Source organism: Colias eurytheme, chromosome 9, assembly GCF_061535395.1.
Source record: "Colias eurytheme isolate Ceu_HAF_F1 chromosome 9, ilColEury1 Martin Lab GWU primary, whole genome shotgun sequence".
Classification (NCBI taxonomy): Eukaryota; Metazoa; Arthropoda; class Insecta; order Lepidoptera; family Pieridae; genus Colias; species Colias eurytheme.
Window position 1 is genome coordinate 8,413,862 of NC_142988.1, and position 26,873 is coordinate 8,440,734.

The 26,873-nt window shown below is 31.8% G+C and overlaps 2 protein-coding genes across 5 annotated transcripts in view; both read right to left on the bottom strand.

Moving 5' to 3' along the window:
* Window positions 1-17,408, bottom strand: part of inaE (inactivation no afterpotential E) — a 54,160-nt gene extending 36,752 nt beyond the window's left edge. Inside the window, exon 1 of one of the 4 annotated variants that reach the window (XM_090105079.1) lies at window positions 16,938-17,408. The gene's annotated coding sequence lies outside the window, so the exon portion shown is untranslated. Of the gene's footprint in view, window positions 1-8,653; window positions 9,107-16,937 lie in introns of those variants that run through there. The other 3 variants (XM_090105082.1, XM_090105080.1, XM_090105081.1) reach the window with 3 other exon arrangements.
* Window positions 17,409-23,946: 6,538 nt separating this feature from the next.
* baz (par-3 family cell polarity regulator) overlaps window positions 23,947-26,873 on the bottom strand; it is a 49,055-nt gene continuing 46,128 nt past the window's right edge. The window contains exon 20 of the mRNA XM_090105025.1: window positions 23,947-26,415. Coding sequence (XP_089961151.1) covers window positions 26,286-26,415 — 130 coding nt within the window. The 3' untranslated portion in view covers window positions 23,947-26,285. The remainder of the gene's footprint in view (window positions 26,416-26,873) is intronic.

Consider the following 26,873-nt stretch of genomic DNA (forward strand, 5'->3'; position numbering starts at 1 on the left):
ATGATCAATGAGTCGTCGTTAATGCTATAGGTATTATAGGAATTCTGTAGTGTAAAATTTGGAGGTGGAGCAGTTCTGATAGTAATAATCGTAATAAATGAATCAACCTGTCAATAATTGCATTAAATACAAACACATAGGTAGTAGACAATTCAAAACAATGATGCCGTGGTTTCTTTCACAGCCACAGTAGAAAATTTATACAGGTATTGTGTTTCAGCGATGCTATATTAATTATCCTAACTAATTTTTAAAAATTATTTGTTTCAGATTTTGGATTAGCGAAGTCATGGTCAAATCAAAGGGATGATCGAAAAATAAGAAGGAAGGAAGTTTACAAAGAAAATATTTAGCTAATTCGCATATCTTTCAGAAGATTAAAAATAAGATATGCTTCTCGGTAAACGCAAATCTTTCCTCTTTATTAGTTAAGTATTAGTATTAAGTGTACCTACCTAGTTACATTTAATTGTACAGAAATAGAACAGAACAACATGCAAATTCCCAGACGAGTAACAACCAACACATTACCATAACATCAGGCATAATTTCCCAAAGGGCTCAGGAAAGTGCATGTACATACATAGTAAATCCACATTTCACGAGCTAAGTTAACGAGCACGAAGCAGAAAGCCTCTCAGTCATAGTCCGGGTACAATTCCTAATAACAGGTACAAATCTATGAAAATAATAACTATGTGGAAATAACAGCAGCTACATTAATGAGGTAGTTTCAATATAATGTTGCGCATTTAAACTGTCATTACTCAAGTTTCATATTACCACGAAGTTTATGGTAAGTTTGACAGCTCTGTTCCCGTGAACCCGCACAGCGCTCTCGTCACCGGGTCCGGTTTTGTTCAATTATATTTATTACACGCGCTATCCGTGACCTCAATATGAAGTAGAAACATGCCCGACGCTTAACGTCCCTTGATCGGTATTACGCATCAATTACTATTAGGTAATTGGTGAACGCTAATCAATAATGTGAAGGTAAATACCTTTTGTTGTATCGATTTTTCTGCATCTGTTCCAAACAATGTATACAATATCTCCTTGTTATGAGAATTTAACGATTTTGTCATAAGACAGCAAAATAAGTAGACCTTTGACCCTGTAATAACAAATTATGACACAGGTCTTAAATGTATGTCATAATTGTTTATTAATTTTTCATTTTGAGTTCTTAGAATTGAACAGGTAAATGTTATTACTAATTATTTCGTAGGATTGAATAATATTCATTAGGTATTCATATATGTAATGCACAAAATAAATGTTTTCATAATTTATACGTATCAACTAAATATGTGGGGCAAGGATTCATGGCAGGGTTAATTTTAAAATAAGTTGTCGACAATTAGGAAAATAATTATTTCAGTGGTTTACTAGTTATTATACGATATGTTGTATTATTTAATGGACTTTACATCCCTACATAATAAATAAACTACCTAAATTGTTATCCTACATTCAATTGTCATATGTTTTTCAATTTCATTTCAAGGTACTTTTAAACGCGTTTTTGAGTTAGTTTCCAAATGTATAATGACCTGAAAGACTTATTACTATGGATAATATTTTAAGTTAGTCTTGAAACTCGCTTAGCAAATTAACAACTGTCATGAATTAATTCAAATGTGCATTTAAGGTTCTCTATCTTAGATAGATACTTATTAGTACCTACTCATATTCGTTGAATTTAAAATTAAAATGAGAGCCAATTCATTGATCGTGGCCATTTTAGCAATTGAATATTTTACACTTGGCCCTGGTGTGTTACCTAGTGCATTATTTAAATTCAACTTTATATTTACTGATACATAAGCTTAGTTTTATATTTTTAGTTTATATTCAATAGCCCACCGTCTCTGTCACCATATAAGCTTGCATACAATAATTAATTACAACATGTACTGAAGGAAATAATCAGTCTTCAATAATTTTCCATTTTGACAATTATAATTTTACAACCCTACAAAACAAGTAGACCACCATTTAAAAGTATTGAAAATAAACTTTTATTGTATTTATAATTATTGAATACTCTTGAACGTCCTTAGTGAAATCGCTCGCGAGTAACCTTCTTCAAAACTCAAAAGAAAAATTCTGCATTTTCACCTTCGCTACGGCTTGAATAAAAAAATGCATGCCCTATAACTATTCCACACGTTCTAGGTTAGATTAAAAAAAATCCTGTTTTCAATTTGTCATAATTTTTTTCCATTTTTATCAACGCAAGTTTTAATATTGTTCATAGTTACTTACTACTAATTATTATTCAAAATTTAATATAATGCGAATTTAATTTCATTCAAAAAGAACCTTAAAATAAATTACATTTACACTTAAAGTACCGAAAAACTTTCTCATTATCTTCGCCCACCTCTGCATAAAATAACTATGTCGAAATAATAACTGTAATTATAAATATCATGATAATTAGGTTAATGTAACGTTCTTTGAATCTAGGGAATAAATATTATGATTACCCAGTAACATTTCAAACTAAACTTTCAGTTGAACGAACGTAAAATGCTACGTCTGAAAACAGAAATATGACGGCGTAAAAATACTATGAAGGTAGGTAACAATAACCTTTGATTTTGATAAGAACTGAACGCGAAATATCAATGAACTTTATCTGCTATTGTGTCGTAGGTGCAAATAACTGCATTGCAAAAACCGACGGCAGAAAAATCGATCTCTATACGCTTTTCTTCTTGCTTTTCGATCTCTATTTGTATACCTATTGCTAAATAAAATTTAATAAACGGCCTTTGTTCCCTTGTTTAAGATCCTTTTAAAGCATAAAATAAATTGAATGTGTATCTGGGATGTTTATTACGGTCTATAGGTAATGATGTGGACAATTTTGCAATGAGGCCACGGCCACAACATGTACAATCAACAGCGATAGGTACAGTCAACAAATAATTTAAAGCTCAAGACCATAAACGAAAGTAAATCTTCATCAGATAGCTGATAGATACGTATGTTATCTACACGTGCGATGAGTAAAGCGGTTCATATTTTTGTATCTACAAATGCGCGTCGGCGGGAACACCAATAGTCGAAGTTCGAACCTCAATCGATCAATGATGAACTTCGCTTCTCAATTCGCACGGGTGTTATTAACTCGGGGAATTAATTGCTTCTCCACTTTATAACCCTCTCTGGTTAAAGCGTATTGCACGCCTCATAAGCGAAGCGTTGAGGTGGGTACTACTGTCACTTCGCGCAAAACATCTGATTTTTCAAACTTAAAATGTCTTTATGTATCATACATTGCACTTGTAAGATAATACATACACACACATATTAAGAAAAAACACTATTTTTAACGTTCATGATATTTTTGATGTCATTTTTGTTATTTAAACTAGTTAAAAAACAGTTTAAAAAAGTTCTGTCTTGGACGTCCGTGTGTCTGTATGTGCGGATCCTTTTTCTTGTTAACACGATAGCGACCGAAATACTTTACTAATCGAGTCTTTTTTTTTCTCTTACGCTTGAGTATGCTCAGGAATAGAACCCTTTCATTTTTCAGGGTCTGATTCGATGTGGTTTAATTGTTATTAAATAAACAAAAATAATAATTAATAAATATTTATTAAAAAAAATTATGAGGCGTGCACTTTTGGATTTTCCAAATTATTTTATTTTGTTCTAAAGTTATTATACGGCGGCGTTAAATTGGGGTAGCTTTTATTATAATGGTATGATAATATACCTACTTCTCATTGATTATTATGCTAATACTATATTTACTACCTATTAGTAAAGTATTGGAAGATTAAGTTTCTTAAGTTTAAGCTTTTTGCAATATTGTATTTTAGAAAAAAAATAGATAGATTGCTTTTTGTCTTGTTTTACTTAACTATATCAACGTACATTTTTATTAATTCCAATTAAAATATTAAAAAAAAGCAATTGAAACGATTGTCAAACATTGAAAGTTAAAGTATTTGCAGAATATTTGTACATCAATTTAGGGTCAAAATGATGATTAATCTTAAGGGTTGCAGCACGCTGCAGTCTGCAGGTAGAGACGCGAAAAAATGTAATAATCGAATAATGCATCTACTTCGGGCCTACGAAGTTATAGGGGACTTAATAATAGGAATCATAATAGCTATATCACTGCGATAAGGACACCTGAAGATAGGATGCTATTTTATAATGATAATTTAACATCTTAAATAATAACATCCTGCGCCTGCCGCGTTGCGTGATAAAAACAATCGAAACTGTTTGACAAATTATTGCTCTAATAACAGTGACAAAAACTATAATTTAAACAATCTGTTTCGCACAACAGTTTCCTCAATTCACCTAGAATTTACTAGTATGTATTAGCAAAAATAAGACTCAGACATCAGTGATACTGTGTAAATTGTAATGTATTTTAAATTATGTTCGCAAAATTCCAATTATTGCAAAAACAATTGCACAAATATTACTTCCTTTAAATCCCATTAAATTACTCTGATATGAATCTCTAGCACACACGGCTACGTTGAACGCATAACAATCGTAAGGTAATTTTACTCGTACGGTGCTTGGGTATTACACACACGTTCCATTGTTTATTGAGCATAATTTAAAAGTCGGTAATGATGTAAAATATGACGATATAGAAGCCGCCAACGCTTTGCTAATCGATCAGAGCGAGGGGATCAAAGAGATCATTATTTATATTGGATATTCGATACTCGAGTAACTTGATACGATTCAAAGGTGTCACGACCAGTGTATATTTAACCGTATTATAATAGAACTAAGAAAATGTTTCGTTTTAGCTCTGTGGTAGTAAACAGTGATTACGCAAGGGGGTTGCTACTGGTTGCAGTAATGGAATAAGAGGATTAAATCTATTGTTACGACGGCAGGGTTTTAGTGCGTAATACATTTATTTATAGCTGGCGTAAATACGTATGTAGAATGTAGATAATATTATATAATATTTAAGTTGAAGGAAATATACATTTGTATTTATGAAATTATTGTCAAGTAAATTGATGATCTGATAGATACGGATAAATGAAAAAGAGCACAATAAAATGCAATGTTTAGTCTAATTTATAAAACAGTACATATTTAATTGGTCATTTTGTATGTTTATATGTTTGGCATAAGATGAATGATAATCTTATCTTATCTCACTAATACATATAATAAAAGTTTGTGAGGATGATACAGCCAGTTTGTATGTTTGGTCCTCTTTTACGGGAAAACCACTAAACAGATTTTGATGATATGTACTTGGTATTAGTGCTATAAGTAATATATTTTGATAAAAATGTCCCTTTTATTTTTCATTACTTTTCGTCGCAGCCCAAAAATTAAAAAAAAAAGATCCTCATGAAAATAACACATGCACGTTACTAAATTGTTTTTAATTAATTTTTGGTTTGTTCGTTTAGTATGAGAACTAGTTTTCCTACTCCAATATATAATAATATTTTGCAATATTTTTAAAAATATGTGAAATCGCAACATTTGCAATCGACATTTTTTATTCAAAATTAGTTTTTGAAATGAAAAATCTAAATGGTTTTCCTTGTGTACGTACATAATATATGGCTAGCGTGATAATTTGACCTTTACTATAATTTACTTTTAATTTTTGAACATTTTCTTTGAGATAAATTATATTAATGGATATGAAAATACCAGATTATACATAGATTTACACTTGACCTTATAGGTTTTATTTATATTCGGGTAAACAACTAAAAAGTGTGTGTGTTGCTATGCAACTAAATATTAATTGCATATCGATATTATTAAAAAATAGTTTTGATCAGAATTCTTCATCAGTTTAAATATAATATATATTCGGATGTTTATTAATTGTATCTCAATTAGCGTTCAAAAACATTCAATTATGTATAAGTAATTATATTTTTTACCTAAAATATTATCAGACTGAGAACTCTTTCGAAACTTTTACTTTTGTCTCTTATATTGTGGTTATATATTTTATATTGTTATAATTGAATGGCAGTTATCGTTATTATTTTACGGCAATTAATAAACGAAGAATGAAAGTTATCGCCACATCTTTTACGGTAAAATCGTAAGACTCAAGTGTCCTACTTTAAGCTTCATTTTTTTGACGGCCGAATAAATATAGTCGACCGGTTTCGACATAGTAAGAAATGTTTATTGACAATAAGTAAATACTTGTACTACTCGTTGATATAGCGGATAGCCATTGCGTAATTATTATTATTTTTTTATATAATAACCTGTCATTTTTTGTCTAATTATTTTTTATGAGGAACCAAAATTATACCTACTACTTATTGTCGATTTTATATCCGACTAGCTTCCGCCCGCGACTCCGAAAAATTAAGATTTATTTTTTTTCTACGTATTTTTCCGGGATAAAAAGTATCCTATTTTATGCCCAGGATAATAAGGTATAATTATATCAAGTTTCATCGAAATCGAATCGTTAGTTTTTACGTGATGCCTTCACATACAGACAGACAGACAGACAAAGAATTTTTTGATCACATATTTGGGTTTGGTATCGATCCAGTAACACCCCCTGCTATTTGTTTTTTCAATATTTTCAATGTACAGAATTGACCCTTCTACAGATTTATTATATGTATAGATTGTATGAGAAAGGAAGTTTTGTTTTTTCGAGTGTAAGACAAGTGCATTTTGTTACAACCACAGTTACAAGTGGTGGGTTTCATCTTGATAAGTGATTATTATCTATATTTATAAGTGTCATAACATCAAATCTTCCGCGCCAAATTCCATGTTCTTAACCTTTACCTTCAGTGCATAATCTCATTTATAAAATAATCATCTAGGTATCTCGATATTAACGAATGATATTATTGGAATGAAAAACAAATAAAAGGAAGTGAGAATAAGAATTTTACTTTATTTTTTCAGTTATTTAATTTTCTTATCTTGCTTAATCAATGGTTAAAGCAAATGTATAGGTTCTAGCATATATATTACTAGCGACCCGCCCCGGCTTCGCACGGGTGCAATGCTGATACTAAATTCACTACAGAAAAACAGCTGTGAACGTTGTATATAAAAATACAGCGTTCCGCTCCGGCTTCGCACGGGTATAAAATAGATAGCCGGGCGGCCGGCCTGTAGCGCTGCACGTCCCGCAATTTTTAAATCTGTAATATCTTCGAAAATATTCACTTAAATCATACGGTGTAAAGGGCCATATAGATCTATATTAAATGAACAATGTATTCAAGGTATTTAATTGGTTAAGGATTAATGCTGTATTGGTTAAAGTCGCATCAAAAATTAGCCATTATTTGTCGTAAAAAGTAAATGACAAAAAAAAGTTATTGTGGGTTATCCATAAGAGATAGACATATACCATCGCGGACTTTTCTGTAGACCTTTTCAATGTGTATAATACTTAGTACATTATTTTGATAAAACTCGTAGCCCGTAGGGTTCAGCCTGCGTTTGCAATTTAAGCGGAAAAGATGTAATTTTTTACGACATCACATTAGAAACCTCAAAAATAACAGTACTTCTCCACTATTTAATGGATTTTATTATACTTACATATAAACCTTCCTCTTGAATCACTCTATCTATTAAAAAAAACCGCATCAAAATCCGTTGCGTAGTTTCAAAGATTTAAGCGTACAAAGGGACATAGGGACATAGGGACAGGGAAAGCGACTTTGTTTTATACTATGTAGTGATGATAATATATGCTAGAACCTATAATATATATTATATAATATTCATAGCATAGGTTCTTGATTTTATTAACGATTTTTTTATAGTTATATAAAATATATTGTTTAAATGTAAATTTATAAATATTAATGTACGCTTCAAGTGTATCATAATCATATTATTATGTTCAGTGTCATATCAGTGATGCATGCATTAGCCATTTATCAAAGACAGTACTAATTGCTAATTGGTATATTAAGCGTTAAAATAGTAACCTTCATGTGCAAATTAATCCTTTGACATTCTATGGCTAATATTGAATAATCCAGACAATAAATAATAATTAGGTGTTTGATGTTTCCATTCTGTGCTGTGGTTACATCAACCACAGAGACGCAGCGTCATTTCTGACTAATGGCAGATAAAAATATCCCTGCATAACTATAACATGCCAGCTCATATCACCATAGTAACGATTCCATCCATTCCATCGGTCTCCTTGTATTATTTAAAGTGAAATGGATCCAGAAATGAGAAACCCAATTTCACATTTCAATATTAAATTGGATTATCCAATTTCGCGCTAAACTCCAACATCCTCTTCCAATTTTAACTGGCAAGGTTCAAAGAGAAATGCGGTCTAAAGAAGCCTACCGAGTGTCGCTTGTGACTTGTTATCTCTAACAATTCTAATTGTAAGGTAAGTTTTGACGAAGGTTTTTTAAGCGTGAATTATATTTACGCTTGTATATTTTATGCTTGACCTGAATTAAAGATAAAATTAATCATCTATTATAAATTTAATTTGATTAAATTATAGAGCGAATGTTCATTTATGAAGATATGCGTTTGCGTCTGACCAGATTTCAAGTCAAGTCAATTGATTGATTGATACAGTTGATTTCAAAGCGTTACTGGATTTAAAAATTTTATTAGAGCGGCAAAATTATAAAATGACCGTTACCTACACTAAACGATCATGTACGATCAGCTGAAGAAATAAAAGGCTCCGCCTCGCTGTACCGGACCAGCTCCGATGAGCTTAAGTCATCTTACATGCCCCGAGATGCGTGGATATCGGACCTCACTTCCAATTAAATAGTGCCAATTAGTCACAACACAGTCACAAAATCACAAAACCGCAAGAGATCACCTTTCACTCGTAACACAGAACACTAAAATACACCTTTTAACCCAGCACGATTATTGCGGTATCTAATTCACTGCAACCGTCTAGATTTTGAATAAAAATATTGACCGCATTAGTGATGGGACGCTAAGTGATACGTTATATTCGCGTGGTAGGTTTCTGTTATATGATTTGTTTATAGCTGGAGGTGAAATCGACACAATTGCGAGACGTTCGCTGCGCGCGTCAGTCCGCGACGGGCTGCCAGTCGCCAGCTGCCGGCACACTAATACACAATAGCCTGCCTCGACCGGCTCCCGGCTCCGTCGCGCGCCGCCTCCAATCGCTCTTGTGACGTTTTGTTTTCACTGGCAGAGGTACCGAAACCACCCGAGCGGAGCGTAGCATAGGAAAATACCGCCAATTCGCATTTTCTTAGCGGACCAGTTTCACTCCTAGGTGAATACTTCAAACATTATGTCCGAGATCAATCGATTGCCAGTGGCGTATCTAACGACGTAGGGACTCTTTATGTATTCGGTAATCAGCTTATCAGTGACCGATTAGAGATATGCAGACCTATAAGTTAACGTAAATAAACATTCTTTTCCGAATTGTCGTTAAGAAGTTTCTCGAAGGCAACTTGTTACTTCTCTGTTTTTCGGCGTCAGAACACGTGAGATATTTTCTCATCATTATACCTGTTTGTGTTGCTTAAACATCTAGATTTCGAATAAAACTTGGTAAAAAATCCAACGTTTGTAAAAATCAAACAATAATAATAGAAGTAACTTGTTTATTAGTTACCTAGTTAGTATACGGGTTTGGTGAGATTTAATATAAAATTTATTTGCCAAGAACATCAAATTAGTTAATTTGGTCACTAAATTCATGCAAATGTAGATAAATTCATTTTTTTTTCGGATTCGTTTAATGTGTAAAATGCTATTAAATTAGTTAATTATGATAATATTAGGTTTTGTAATATTTTACACATATTATTATTATGTTTTTTTAAATTGTAACGTTAATTAAACGACTAAACTCTACATTTCCATAATTTGCTTTCCAATAATTAAATTCATTAATTCACACGTTTCATAATAATTTATTCTATTAAATTTTTTATTTAAAAATAATCTTAGTCGTCTCATTTACTTTATTTTTATTTTTTACTTTCAGTTTCAAGACAAGTTTAGAGCACAATCGCAACAGTTAAAAATATATTACATGCCATTTTATTAAATACATGGCTACGCAATATTCGTTTTTAACTGACTTCAAAAAAGGTGGAGGAATACTTTACGTATATGTTCCCCGATTTCTCTAAGTAGTCCGGTCTATTTAAGCCTAAAATCAGGAGGAAGGTTACATAAATTCCCATAAAGCTGAATATTGGCATAGTTGTTCAAAACATCATTATAAAGAAAATCTCAAAAGTCCTCATCGTTCCGAGGTGTGCTAAAAATTTGGCACGGGGTCAAAGGTCAAAAAAATGAGTTTTTTGCGATTTTTAGCGAAACGGTGAGTTTTTCGCAAAATTACCCCAGTACAAAATTGTAGATCACAAAATTCTCTACAAAAAATATATCAATAATTTTTTTCCTAAAAGCCACCATTTTGGAGATATAACGTTCCGAAAAGTTGGATCAGTCGTAATCCCTCTATTTTGCACACGTACGCCACATATGAAAGTCACTAAAGGTGTAATAGAACTAAAATAAGTTCGCTATTATTTATTGTAACTTGCTTATGTAAAATATAAGTTAAACTACGAGAATCTCAGGTATAATGAAACCCCGTTCCTAAATTTGTACGTCAGTATAACCTTGGGATAACATCTGTCTTTTATTCTATTGTCCGCGTGGCTAGGGTCGTATACGATAGAAGAGTTCAATTTCTTCTTGCTATGTACGGAGCCCCCAAAAAAACCACTTGCTTAGATAAGTTGCGATACACATCTTTCGTGAAAAATACGCGTAATAAAAAACAAGTCAACTTAGCTTCTCTTCCTCCAACCTCAGTAGCTGCTCATCAACATCTGTTTCGGGTATATTACCAAGTTCAAGTGTGGCTTGGTAATCAGCTGGACCCTAAAGACTGGGGTTGGAAGTTGATCGACAATACACTAGAGCCAGTTCAAACTTTACTTCCACCAGCACCTGAGAAACTTCTCAACACAATATTTTGCAACTGCAAGAAAGGGTGCAGTGCAAAATGTGGTTGCAGAAAAGTTGGACTGTTTTGTTCCCTGGCATGCACACACTGTCAAGGCCGATCATGCTCGAATGTTGAGTCACCAACTCTTGAAGATTCGTTTGATACCGATCAGGAATCGCTATTGGGGCATTTTACGTGTGAAATAGAACAAGAAGAAGAAGAAGAACAAGAGGATGAACAGGAAGAAGAAGGAGAAGAAGATCAAGAAGAAGAAGAAACAGAAATCTTGGACAGTTATGAATCAGACGACTAACTTTTTATTTTAAGTATTTTATTTAATTACACCGCGCCGTTGTTTTTGCCCACTATAATATATAATATTATTTTGCAATAGTTTTAAAACATATAAAATCTCAGCAGACCCGTGGAATAGGCCTACTGGGGAAACCACGTTAAAAAAAACGCGCTTTGTACCTCATAGGTGGCGTGGAAACGTGTGCAAAATAGAGGGATTACGACTGATCCAACTTTTCGGAACGTTATATCTCCAAAATGGTGGCTTTTAGGAAAAAAATTATTGATATATTTTTTGTAGAGAATTTTGTGATCTAGAATTTTGTACTGGGGTAATTTTGCGAAAAAACTCACCGTTTCGCTAAAAATCGCAAAAAACTCATTTTTTTGACCTTTGACCCCGTGCCAAATTTTTAGCACACCTCGGAACGATGAGGACTTTTGAGATTTTCTTTATAATGATGTTTTGAACAACTATGCCAATATTCAGCTTTATGGGAATTTATGTAAACTTGAATGTGTAAATAGACCGGACTAAAGACGCCTGGAACGATTTCGAGGTCAGGATCTGATCATGGAATCCTGTAAAAATCGAAAGTACTCTTCAATAGTATTTGATTATGATAGTTACGTAATAAGTAATTAAATTTGGTCTTTTTATGACAATTTGAAGGCGGTTTTTAGTTTTTGTTAAAACAGAATTATTCTTAGTCTGATTTAAGTCTGCAATGCAGTCATTCCTATATCCCCTTACTTGTGAATGATTCCTTATACATATTTAAAAATATGTAATGAGGTGGCAACTTATAAAAGCATGTAAATAGTTATATGTTGATTTGTGAATCATAAGGAAATGAGGATAAATTATTTATACCAGTAAATTAACAAATAAATTGTATTTCATTTTCATTTTCACTGGTATGACTCTTACCTACAGCTATTAATGGGTTTTGAACAGCAGTAGTTGGCATCGCATTATCTTTGAGCGGTTTACGTTACAGTAAATGAAAACAAACTCGCATATATTTCTATTATTACACTAGCAATAACAAATCGCATGCAAATCTGCATCAGTGCGAAACAAAAGGCAAACAATACGAGTTAAACATGAGCGGTTACTGTCATAGCTTATTTTAATTTCTAATCAGCTGACGATCATGAAAAATTCAAGGCAATGATTTTAAACAATAGTAATTAATATGTTGTGTGCTAACTAATAAAAGGCAGACGATCCTTCAAACGTCTTGCAATTTTTGAGGACATTGTACAAAACATGCGCCAATTGAAGATCTATAGAGGACATACCTACAACTTCAATAGAAACTCTGCCCATACCGACCCTTGCCCTTTTTAAGTCCTATTTCGTTCCCATATAAATGCTACATTCCCCAAATTCCCGGCCCTATCCTTTCCTTTATTGCTGCCATGACACAGTTTTTGCTAATGTTATTGAGGGTCACATATTTTTACTTTTTGCTTCCGTAACTATATTGAGCTTTTATAACCAACCTATTTCGATTTATTTACTAATCTAGATTGGTAATGGCAAAACGTTGACGGTAATGTAATGTTCAAATTAAAATCTCCAGACAATTGACGACAGCAAAATAATAATTATAGCGTACCTATATATCTTTAATGCGTTTTAATCTCACATCAATATTTTTTGTCTAAGTCCATTTAACTCTATAATATTTCCTAGTGACCATGAAACATGTAGCATAATTGCTACATATCGCTAAGCTTGTTAAAACCCGATATTGTTATTTTGCTGTCTCTCAATGCATTATTATCGATTTCGTATATTCGATCTCTCAATGCATTATTGACGATCGTTCACTGAGTTGGGTTAAGGGCTAAGGCTGCTGCGATTCCGGTGTGATAACGTTTGACCCTATGCTTTACAAAAATTGGTTAAGTGCGAGTCAACTAAAAAATAGTTCACATAAAATATTCTTCAGTTTATTTGTATTCTATTTAAATTAACTTTGTATAATATTACAGATCACAGCTTATAATAATTATTCTATCCATTCAACTAACCCGTGTGTCTAACTAATTAGACAATCGGTGAATCGATGAAGTACATATACTTACGGCGGGGGCACACGATGCGTTGCGGCGCCGCACCGCAAAGATTTCACCGTGTCAGTGGGCACACGAGCGGTGCGGCGCCGTAACGTTGTTTTGTCGCAGCGGCGCCGTAGCAGCGTTGGACAGTCAGTCCTTCCTTGTGACGCAAAACAACTGAGCGGTGCCGCTCCGGCGTCGCACCGCATTCACCCCTCCCCGCCTCGTCTCGGTGGTTACAAGTCCGGTGCGGCGCCGGAGCGCATCGTGTGACATGCCACAGATATTTCTATGTAAGACGACGCAGCGACACCGCTCCGGCGCCGGACCGCCGCCGCAACGCATCGTGTGCCCCCGCCGTAACTATGTATTATATTTTTTCTTAATATTGCATAAGTGTACAGATTTACGCCATTTATTGTCTGTCATTTCGCGTTTACAAAAAAGCAACGTTTTTACCTTGTCTTACCCTGTTAATCTGATACACGACTATTGCTGTTTTTGGTTATTTTTTCACGATTTCAATAAGGTACTTATGCATTTAAAATTTTCAGTCGCAAACGGAACCCTAATTCTATCATTTCTGACTATAAAGCTCATCGCAGTGGGCCAGTCAAAAGATATCGCTTCACGTCCGGATCCTGGTTCATATCTTATCAACACTTCAACTATATTTAGTAGCACTTTCACATACTTTTATCTTCGTAGATTATTTATTTGAAATGAAATGTTTAATTCGTTTATCATTAACCTAATTTACTTGTATCTTTGAAATTCTTTACACTTGAACTAGATAACACTATAATAATTTATAGAGAAGAAGTTTGAGTTTTGAAGATTCATGAATACAAATACATACCTTCTAAAAGTTGAGAGGCTAAAAAATCAATTAAAGTGTTTCACTCTATGTAATTGGGAACGTAAAAGTAATTTTTAGTGTAGCTCTATGTTATGATAATATATATATATATTAGAAAATATGTTATCTGCAACAAGTGTTCTATAAATAGATACACTTTATGAGATATCAATTAACGATTATAATAGGAAATATAAGTATTGGATAATTATAAAACAACGAATTTTAAAGTGCACATAACAATCTCTCTCGCAAATTTACAAGACAGGGTCTAAATTTCTTCAACTCAATAATAATAATTCAAAATGTCATTTCAGAGACCACATCTAATAATTTTATGACATTTATTTCCTCAATTCTCATGTCTTCCTGACAAGCTGCTGTTTTATAAATTTATTTGCTTTTGTTGAATGATTTAATGATAATGTGTAATGAAGGTTATTTCAAGGTTATTACATATAGATCTCATCAGGTTTATTGTCTATATATCTATCCAAATTAAATATATTACAATAGACTAAAATGGTCTCTCTATTATTAATGTTACCTTAATACATAATATTTAAATAATATTTTTTCAATAATACCAGTGCCATCTTGGGATTTGGGAATGAGACCACGAATAATTGTAAAAAGATATAATGACTATACTTTAAGGGTTAGTGACAAGTCATTTATAATTATTTTGTCGGCATCTTACTTCATCTTACCTTTATATACTTATTGTATCGTTACGCTTCATAGAGCAACTGATTGTGATCAGATGAAAATGTTTCTTAACTGGCATAAATATTCCATATACCTAATTGTTACTAATTTCTAAAATTTGTTTATTATTTCATATGTGGCGGAAGTATTTGGACTGCATAACGAAGTTTCCTGACCTCGTTCTTCGACCGAAATCTCGGCTCTTGCTCACGTTTTGCACTCTCAACACTTCTGGTTTCGCAATATACAATATCGTATGTTCGTCATTATACATCAAGCTTACCTCATGTGTTGTCTGTTTTCATATCTAATGTTATTTAATATTTCACAAAAAGATGGTATGATTTTCGTTAAGTACTTAGCTGTCATCTATCGCCCGAATGACGAAGACGAGGGTTCGAATCCCGCTTCTTGATCGAATTTTTTCTATTATTTAAAAAAATATATGGTCGTCGATCTTTAAAAATAAGACACCTTTTTCAAGCTTCTTCTTAACAGTGATAAATTTATCTAACATTTATTTTACACTCACATTATCCAAAACAAAGGTATCCTTGTATTTTAGTCTACTAAGAATATAGTCTACTAAGACGGTAAGAATATAGGTAAGGTAGAAAAGCTGTAGGATTATTATATTAGGCTAAGGATTTACAAGAAGCTAAATATGCCTTTTTAGGACAATAAATCTCAGAGGAATAAATGTTATCTTTCATAAAACAGTAAAAGGAAAGGAGCAAGTCACGTATGCGCATTTTTTCTTATTTCAGAACATACAGATTCCAATCATCATACCGTTTACAATCTCAATGTGAATGAGCTTCAAGAACGTCAAGAGTCGCGACATTATGTTAGTCATCGTTCAGGATTGTTTACTCACTTAAGTACATACTCTGCAACAAATACCTCTCGTCACTTATGGCTCTACCGCGATATTCGACCAACTTTCCCCGCCTCTTCCGCCGAAATTGCGAAAGTACTTAATTTACTACATTCGTCAATTGTATGAAACCAATAATAACGAATATGTTTGTAATATTCAACCGATTTCAATGAAAATCTGAGAGAATAGACCATATTATACACTACTAGCGGTCCGACCCGGCTTCGCCCGTGGTACATATTTCGCAATAAAAGGTAGCCTATGTTCTTTCTCAGGGTCTAAAGATTAGGTATCTGTGCCAAATTTCATCAAAATCGGTCCAGTAGTTTATGCGTGAAAAGTGAAAACCATACATACATACATACAAACTTTTCCTCTTTATAATATTAGTATAGATACTAAAGATAAGTAGTATTAGTTGCCTAATTCCACTTTTAAAAATGGCCTAGTTTCCTTATTTACATCTATACCTAAAGCAAATGGTACTTCTCATTTAATGACTGCTATATCTCGTTACTGCTCCAAATATTTGTAAACAAATGCAAATAGGTACAGCTGGGAAGATGCCAAGAAAAGAACGAAACTATTTACATCACAATTCAAAGGATTTTACAACCTAAATGGTAGTATGATTATTTACATACACGTACCAACTATGAATACTGCTATTTAGCAATAAGATTACAATATCCCTTTATTAAATCAGACGGTATTAAGATAGTGTACAAAGGGTTATAGGTACATAGCAATGTTCCAGCACAGCACACTGAATTATGTAAATTGCCAATATCCAACAACTGCTGAATGCTGATGCAGTTTACTACACGCTCCACGTGTAATACTTACACAGAAAATATGGTAAGAAACGCATTGTGAACATCATTTCCATTTTACACATAAGTAAATATTTAATATGATGTAACGTATTACTAATTTGACGACAACATTCCAAAAATATTCTTAGTTTCGTTGGATTTATTTACCTCTCACATTTCGCCGGTGTGTAACTCGTTTTGTCAATACAATTAAATATACACGTTTTGGTATCATGTGATTTCATTAGCATTCGGCAATAGGCCTTTTATTTTAATTAAGTGATGATACGTCTTAAACAAAATATATCTATTAAATTAAACATGAACACTCACTTTTTCGTCGTCCAAATTCAGGTTTACATAAGCACGTGTGCTCGATTTTACAGGTGTATGAGCACGTTCACTAAGTTTGTTATAAACCAGATTTCGTCATTTTACCACTTATTTTCATTGCGACACACCACCAGAATACACCTATACAGAGAGATCCTCGTTAACACACAGCCTACCTGACCGCTTTCGCTCGTTCAGCGCAAACACAACCTTTGCTTTTTAGCACAGAAATCCACTATTGTAATGCACTTCGCTAAGCACAGATAGAGCCGACCGTAACACATCGGAGTCACGTAACTCGTACCGTATATTGAGTTATCCTTGTGTTATGATGGGATGGTGAACGTTGCAAGAGGATTTACGCGATGGCCGCGTGGCAAAGCAACACCGAGACTAGCGAGTGTTGGAGCCGGCAGACTGCGGCCGCTGCGTGCAGGAGTGGTGGGTGGTGCCGACCGCCGGCACACTCGCATCGGATGACGACTGACTCAGTTTAACGCCCTAGAAATAACCAGTAGTCGTACGATGGAGTTACGAAACTTTGGTTATTGATGTTCATCGTGTCTTCGGTATCATTATTACCTATTTAAAGTTCAATGCTTGCCAGTTTGCAGGCTTGTCCATTAATGCAATAATAAGTCACGCAAAATATAGCCTAAACGCCCTCTTTTTATTACTATTTGTAGATATAATCTGATGTGATTTTAATTCAAAGTTCATTCATCTTTCTATCTAGCTGCAAACCGATGTAGAGCAAACATTTACAAAATTACAAATATCTTCGTGTATAGGAATTTAAGTAAATTCCAAAAGTATTTCCTGTAAATTGTTATGAGTTAACAATACCGTAAATCCGGTGTTGCAGACTAGGTTAATGTCAACTCAAGGGCTCGAAGTCAATTATCTTGTATTGTTTCCACACTTCTCAGAGTGCGTACTCATCGACTTGAAAGCTCTTTCCTAACTATTTACAGGGTTGTCCAGATCCGGTGCCCGCTTAGTTACTCAACATTTCCTTCATGCCAAGACCTTGTCGTTAACTAGAAATCTTCTAACGTCTAATTTATATGTGAATATTCATTAGTTCTGAAGGCGTGGATGTGTCAGATTAATTTTACTTCACAGTAAAGGGCACACTTGATCGTCATCGACGATATAGATTTTTCTAGAATCGAATGATATTTACTATTTTATAAAGGGAGAAATGTAGGTAGATCAGTATAGTTATAGCTGTTGAATTAGACATAATCTCTATAATATAAAAGTTGCAATTTATGTTATTGGTACTATAGCTTTAAGCTCTACGAAGATGCAACCCGCTTTAATTATATGTCTTGATGATCTTTATTAAGATTACCTATTTTGTGTTAAACACAGTCTTCTATAAGATTTTAAAATAAAGTAGGTTCTTTACAAAAAAAATTACACCGTCTATAGTTATACAAGAACAGTAAAAGTACCTATCTAAAGCACACGACAGAAATTCAATGCGAAAATATTGTAGATTTTTCTCAAATATTATCTAGGTAACTACATAAAATTATTTTAACCAACTGTTACTAAAAGCACGAGCCGAGATCCTAAGGTTTGTCACGCATATAATTTACATAGTGAAGTGTAAGTAAAATGTAGGTTAGAATGAGCTTTTTCAAGGGTTTGCCTTAACCTCTTTCATATAATTAGTTTAATGTGATATACAAAAAGATAAGGATTTGTGGTTCTGAGTTTTTTTATTCTTAGGGTAAAACATTTTATAGTCTATGGAGCACTTCCTACTTTATTTTGCCTTCTAATATTGTTCAAATAATAAGACAGATATAAATTATATTTAAATTTTCTCTCAAACAAAATATCCATTGTTATGAATCATAGACCTCACAATGGATATTTTTTTCTTAGGTATTGTTAATTACGGTTATTTGATTTATCTTGTCCTTTAAAACAAGATTATAATGCTCTAATAACAATAATTCAATAACATTTTCCTGTCACCATATTTATTGTTAAATGAATATAAAAATACTTAGTAGGTACTTATAAGCACAGAATAATAATAATATCTACCTAGTAGCTAGAGTACCTATAAGTTCATATTTTCGATTTTTCGTTTGTATAGAATTTTTAAAGCCATGTTATATTGGTTGGCAGAATTATGGGTTAAACATAAAATTTTTAGGTTTTTATTCCTTTATCAGTAACTAATAATATAAAGCTTAGATATATTGTGAAATCTGGATACCTACGTCATTTGGAAACTCCACTCATAATACCTATAATACAATCGTTATTCCAAAATACTTGACAACTCAAAATGAAATTATTATACCAGCTATATCTTAGCTAGAAATTACTTTGATTCTAGGGAAATATGATTTCAGATAAAAATCTGTAACTAAATTTTCTGGTTTCCCTCGTGATTGAAAAACTTCCACGGATCCATAAACAACAAGTAAGTAAGATGCAAAAAATAACCGCCACACAAACCATCAAACGTGTAAATAACGTTATAAATTACCACCCATATTTCCAGAAGATGTCATTTTTCTCGCGACCTCATCCGATTGACGTCATAGGGTTTTACGGGTCCGCAAATCGTATGTAACTCGAGATTAGACAAGCATCCGAGTGGACGTAATGCAAGTCAATGGAAACGTTCCCAACTTATTTGCATATTCGAACGAAACACGTCATAGCATTAATGACTATCAATTTAATAAATTAAGAAATTCAATTCTAAGAGGTGTTCAAAATGTCCAGGTAGATTGCTGTCTACGTCATATGAATGTTTTAGCCAACATTAATCATCGTCCTTTAAGCCTTTTGTTTAGTTTTTGTTTAATTAAATTTTGCTATAGCATTGTTATTGTTAGTAATTTAAATAATTAAGTTTGTGCGTAGGTAGATCACAAGCACTGTAATAAAAAATCTTTCATATGGTAGTTAGGTAGTTAGTATATTTAAAAAATATGAAATGATAGAAATCTTATTACACAGAAACATTATACCTAGTACTATAAGAAACCCACAATGAAACAGCTATCTTCCTGAGTAATCTATGCATACAATTTATGGTTTCACCTAAGTTCAAATTTATTATTTCTGCTTATTTTATTAGAGGAAAATCCTGAAAAATATATGTCAATGTAAGACTTTGGTCACGAAAAGACGACAAAGGCCGCCACAAAGGACGTTAACAGGCTGAGATAAATGGCGAGTGACATGCGAGCTGTAACCTTGCCTGTAACCCTGCCTTCTAAGCCATATCGGTGCGATAAACACTGGTTCAGGCGAGCTCCGTCACGCTGGAACCCGCTTTAAAAAAAACCTTACTTTTTTTCAGCCTATTTTACCTACAAACGATGCTAATAAATGTAGTATAGGTCAATTTTTTGTAGTCTTATTAGTTACTTAGAAAACATCATTGATATCGTTCGAAGTAAAAAATATAAATAATAGCGTGTTGATTAGTTTTGGAATGGGTTCCAAATTGATTGTAGTTTATTGTAGTGGCAAGAAAATTCTTTATTTGCGTTGTTTTATCTCAAATTATTGCAAGAAGGTCACAATAACAAGATTTTAAAAAATAAATAACACTTGTTCAAAAACTACAAACGATGCCAATAAATGTAGTATAGGTCAATTTTTTGTAGTCTTATTAGTTACTTAGAAAACATCATTGATATCGTTCGAAGTAAAAAATATAAATAATAGCGTGTTGATTAGTTTTGGAATGGGTTCCAAATTGATTGTAGTTTATTGTAGTGGCAAGAAAATTTTTTATTTGCGTTGTTTCATCTCAAATTATTGCAAGAAGGTCACAATAACGAGATTTTAAAAAATAAATAACACTTGTTCAAAAACTACAAACAATGTAGTTGATTGTAGCTAAACTCATATGTTTGTAGTGGCTGCTGAACCCCTGTAAGCAATAAAAAACAAAAAATTTAGTGTTCAATAATTTAATATATTCAAAACAATTATGAGCCTTGGATTTCGTGTCGTTTGTAGTTTTAGAAAAAAAAATATTCATGCTCATACATACATCTTCGCACACGTGCGTTTGTGTATGCGTGTGGGAGTTTCGTAATTTAGTGTACATTAAATTGCACATGATATATGTTAAAAAAAAAAAAAGAGTTGGATATCTTTAATGTTCAGTAGTTTGCTGTTCAATGTTACAAAGTCACTTAATAATCCGAAACTGCTGAGACGACAAAAGTAATTAAAATGAAATAATGGATAAATTCCATCCGAAACGAAAAAAAAACTCAAAATAGTGCAATATAAAAAATTGGAATTAATATTGTCATTTATCGTTTATTGTAGTACTGGTAAAATAATTTATCCTCTAAAATAACTTCAAGAAAAATCAGATAAAACTAGCCAAATTGTAGTGGTATAATAAAATGACACTGGCATAAAAACTACAAACGATATGAACAATTGTCACAGTACCTTTATATATCAATGATGTTTTCTAAGTAACTAATAAGACTACAAAAAATTGACCTATACTACATTTATTGGCATCGTTTGTAGTTTTTGAACAAGTGTTATTTATTTTTTAAAATCTTGTTATTGTGACCTTCTTGCAATAATTTGAGATAAAACAACGCAAATAAAGAATTTTCTTGCCACTACAATAAACTACAATCAATTTGGAACCCATTCCAAAACTAATCAACACGCTATTATTTATATTTTTTACTTCGAACGATATCAATGATGTTTTCTAAGTAACTAATAAGACAACAAAAAATTTACCTATACTACATTTATTGGCATCGTTTGTAGTTTTTGAACAAGTGTTATTTATTTTTTTTAAATCTTGTTATTGTGACCTTCTTGCAATAATTTGAGATAAAACAACGCAAATAAAGAATTTTCTTGCCACTACAATAAACTACAATCAATTTGGAACCCATTCCAAAACTAATCAACACACTATTATTTATATTTTTTACTTCGAACGATATCAATGATGTTTTCTAAGTAACTAATAAGACTACAAAAAATTTACCTATACTACATTTATTGGCATCGTTTGTAGTTTTTGAACAAGTGTTATTTATTTTTTTAAATCTTGTTATTGTGACCTTCTTGCAATAATTTGAGATAAAACAACGCAAATAAAGAATTTTCTTGCCACTACAATAAACTACAATCAATTTGGAACCCATTCCAAAACTAATCAACACGCTATTATTTATATTTTTTACTTCGAACGATATCAATAATGTTTTCTAAGTAACTAATAAGACAAAAAAAATTGACCTATACTACATTTATTGGCATCGTTTGTAGTTTTTGAACAAGTGTTATTTATTTTTTTAAATCTTGTTATTGTGACCTTCTTGCAATAATTTGAGATAAAACAACGCAAATAAAGAATTTTCTTGCCACTACAATAAACTACAATCAATTTGGAACCCATTCCAAAACTAATCAACACGCTATTATTTATATTTTTTACTTCGAACGATATCAATGATGTTTTCTAAGTAACTAATAAGACTACAAAAAATTGACCTATACCTACTACATTTATTGGCATCGTTTGTAGTTTTTGAACAAGTGTTATTTATTTTTTAAAATCTTGTTATTGTGACCTTCTTGCAATAATTTGAGATAAAAACACGCAAATAAAGAATTTTCTTGCCACTACAATAAACTACAATCAATTTGGAACCCATTCCAAAACTAATCAACACGCTATTATTTATATTTTTTACTTCGAACGATATCAATGATGTTTTCTAAGTAACTAATAAGACTACAAAAAATTTACCTATACTACATTTATTGGCATCGTTTGTAGTTTTTGAACAAGTGTTATTTATTTTTTTAAATCTTGTTATTGTGACCTTCTTGCAATAATTTGAGTTAAAAAACGCAAATAAAGAATTTTCTTGCCACTACAATAAACTACAATCAATTTGGAACCCATTCCAAAACTAATCAACACGCTATTATTTATATTTTTTACTTCGAACGATATCAATGATGTTTTCTAAGTAACTAATAAGACTACAAAAAATTGACCTATACTACATTTATTGGCATCGTTTGTAGTTTTTGAACAAGTGTTATTTATTTTTTAAAATCTTGTTATTGTGACCTTCTTGCAATAATTTGAGATAAAACAACGCAAATAAAGAATTTTCTTGCCACTACAATAAACTACAATCAATTTGGAACCCATTCCAAAACTAATCAACACGCTATTATTTATATTTTTTACTTCGAACGATATCAATGATGTTTTCTAAGTAACTAATAAGACTACAAAAAATTGACCTATACTACATTTATTAGCATCGTTTGTAGGTAAAATAGGCTGAAAAAAAGTAAGGTTTTTTTTAAAGCGGGTTCCAGCGTGACGGAGCTGTTCAGGCGGCCATCTTGCTTTGCGAGGGTAGATTCAGAGATATCGTAATAGGTTCGTTTTAAACGGTCTTTTTGGTTCCATCAAGGGCTGATATACAAATTTACTACGTTACTTGAAGGACATATTCTAAAAGGTAAATAATGAATAGTAATAGAAAGAAAATAGTTTTATTTACTGTTTGGCAAAAAAGCCATTCTATTAGCCGCCCGAAAAGCATGTGGAAAGGTCTCACGTGGTCGTCGTCGAAGAATCGTCATAATCTTACTATGTACATACCTTACTTACCTACTGAAGCTGCTAACATATTTATATATAACATTCCGAGATCCGATCTTATTTCAACAGATCTATCGTTTCGTTTTTTCATTGGGATAATAACGAAGTGTTTTACAGGTCGAAATTGAAATGAGGAATTTATTTTGTAGACAACAAAATTCATAAGTTACGTTTCAAAAAATAATATAACTTATTTTTCGAGATCATTCATTGAACCAATAAAATATCCATTTATTGAATGTGAGTATTACGTAACTATAGTAAACATAAGTTGTAATAATTCTTAACTTCAATGGAGTAAAATAGTAAAGTTATAGTAAAATGGTGATAAAAAGAAAACAAAAGTTGCTTGTAATATCATTTTTTATTGATTTAAGGTACACATGGCCGATCGCATTGAATACAACATAAAAAATATAATACAAATCGATATCGCTTACACGTTACAAAAACATGTTCTATATACAGTATGGGCACTTAGATGCAAAATAATATATTTGCAAATACAACTTAATCCTACAATTGTTCATAATTAATTAATACAATATGCAATAAGTCAAGTTTAACAAATATTATTATTTCTCTAAATTCTTCCCAGAAATAATTTTTGAATTAAGTATATTTACAAATAGGTACGAATAGAAGACATGATTTAGTTATTCTAAATCGTATCAACGAAATTTTTATGAGAAATTATAAATTTCTAGGCCTCGCATTTAATTGACAAATTATTCAATATAATAGAACAACTTTTATTTCAACAGATGAGCCGTAGGAAACCTTATTGTAATATCACATAACTATGACGGAATACGAATATTGAATGGGGGCGGAATAGTTACATAATAAATTATTAAACATTCGATTCTAACTTCGATACAAACGCACAATTTCAATGACATCATTTTATAAAATAAACATGAATAATTTTCATACATAATCAGTCACATTTTTACGTAAATACAATATAATAATAAAAAAAAAAACTTTACTTAGCTTAAATGTCTACTCTACACTTTAAAGCTTCTTTGATTTATGATTCTTACACGTAAGTAGGAATGTATTAAATTTACATAATTTATTATCCTACAGTTAGCTTATAACAATTTAATTTGGAATTATGTACATTTTAGTAGCAAGTTTTAATTAATACAATAACTGTCAATGAATTCATAAGAAAAAACATTCCATTTTGTAAAAAAAATTATAAACCGTAATTTTACATTACAAAAAATATAATTGAAAATCAATTCCTTCGAATGTACTAGTTAACTCAATCAATTTATAACTTGTTTCCAAATATTCTTTAATAATAGCCACAAAGATCGATAACATACCTAACTAATTATACTTATTAGAGAAAACACTGGGATTCAAATTATTGGATTAAGTCTTTACAATAGATTTTTTTTTACATTTTTAATTACTTACCTACACAAATTTACTATTGACCTAAATTTTTAACAAAAAATTAAAAATTTCCTAGGACTACAAAAATAACTAAACTTCATGTTTATCGCCGCAAATGTATACTTTCGGATAATTGAAGTAAATAATAGTTTTACGTAAATTCCGTATTTTGTGATCTCACTCGAGTTTCTTTGGAAACGCCTAAGTGCGTTAAACGATGATGGAGGACATATGGTTTCATATGTAAAATTTTTTCGACATTTTCTAACTAAATTTTTCGGAGAACACATTTTTTGGGAGTTAAAATAGTTTGAGGAAAATCTGTTTAAAATATGACGTTTTTTTCCTGAGGTGTGATGTTGATTTATTGATGTTGTAAATTACGAAATAAAGGAATTTTTTAAATAACGTTTTTTAACAAAGTGACAAAATATAAGATATTAACTGAGAGCTTCAATTAATGACAATAAACTAAAACCAATATTTATTTCAATGCTCTAAATCATAAAAGAATATACTTATATGTACTTCATTAAGAACAGTCGTCTATTGCGTGCCATCTTGCCTAAACAATTTAAAATACGTACGAAAAGTATAAAAATATGAAAATTAATACCACAAATAAATGAAAGTAATCTTCTCCAATTTTTATATATGATGTAGGTAAATGAAATATTACCTATTTTATAACGTTTCATCTCATTTTACTTTACTAACGTCACCGCTACGGGCGCTGTTTGTTACATTCAATGGTAAAGACAAGATGGCGTGTAATTAAACGACTAAAATATATAATTCTTTCAAGATTTAGACAACGTTTTTACATTTCTTATTCCTATTTCCTTTTAAATAACTTCACAAATTGATTCAAAGCTTATCCAATTATAGCTATTTAAATGTTTTGAATGATAAATACAAATCGGAATATTTAACAAATATTTGGTGGCTTGTATCAATTTAAGGCGTGCTACACAATATAATAGATATATTTATGTCGCTAATCGGCTTAGACAGGTGTCATCAAAAACACATTAAATTAAATGTCCGGAATAAAATCAGCTTAGCACTGCCCGGACACCATTGTAAAATATCGATTATCGACAATTATCTAAATATACATAAGAATAGAATCAAATTAGTTTTATCGTCGCCATTTGACGAAAAAACCAATTCGAATATGCGTGCTTATGCGTGTAGCGCGCCTGAGCGTTTATCAAAATAATTTGGTTATTTCAATACAATGAAAGCTATTACATATAATAGTTTTAAAGATTTTAGTGATAATGCGATAGTTTCCCAGGCCTACGCGGAGGAGCGGCTTCATACTCGTAGTATGTAGAGTGAGGTCGGGTTTCGCGCCAAGAGCGCTGCGATTGATTAACTACTGACCCCACGATGCGACGGCTGGAAAATACTACATTTTTAATATGTATAACTAAATATAAATATAAATATAAAAACACAGAAAAACGTATAGGACAGACGAACAAACATGGACTAAAAGACGAACAAATATGCATAGATACAGAAAAACGTATAGGACAGACGAACAAACATGGACTAAAAGACGAACAAATATACATCGATTAAAATAGCAGATACTAAAAATAAGACATACAAGGATACATGCAAAATTTATTTTTTGTACAAGAATTGATATTATGTATATCGCTTTTTAAATAGATACGATTTGTGGATTTAACACAAACTTATTTGTAGAGATCTAAAAATATCCATTCACCACAAAAATGAAGTCAAAACTAAAAATAAAACGATAAATATCTTGAGATAATGAATAGCAATATTAGCTCAAACTCTATAAATGTATCTTTGGCATCTTTATTGCATAATATGAATGCAGT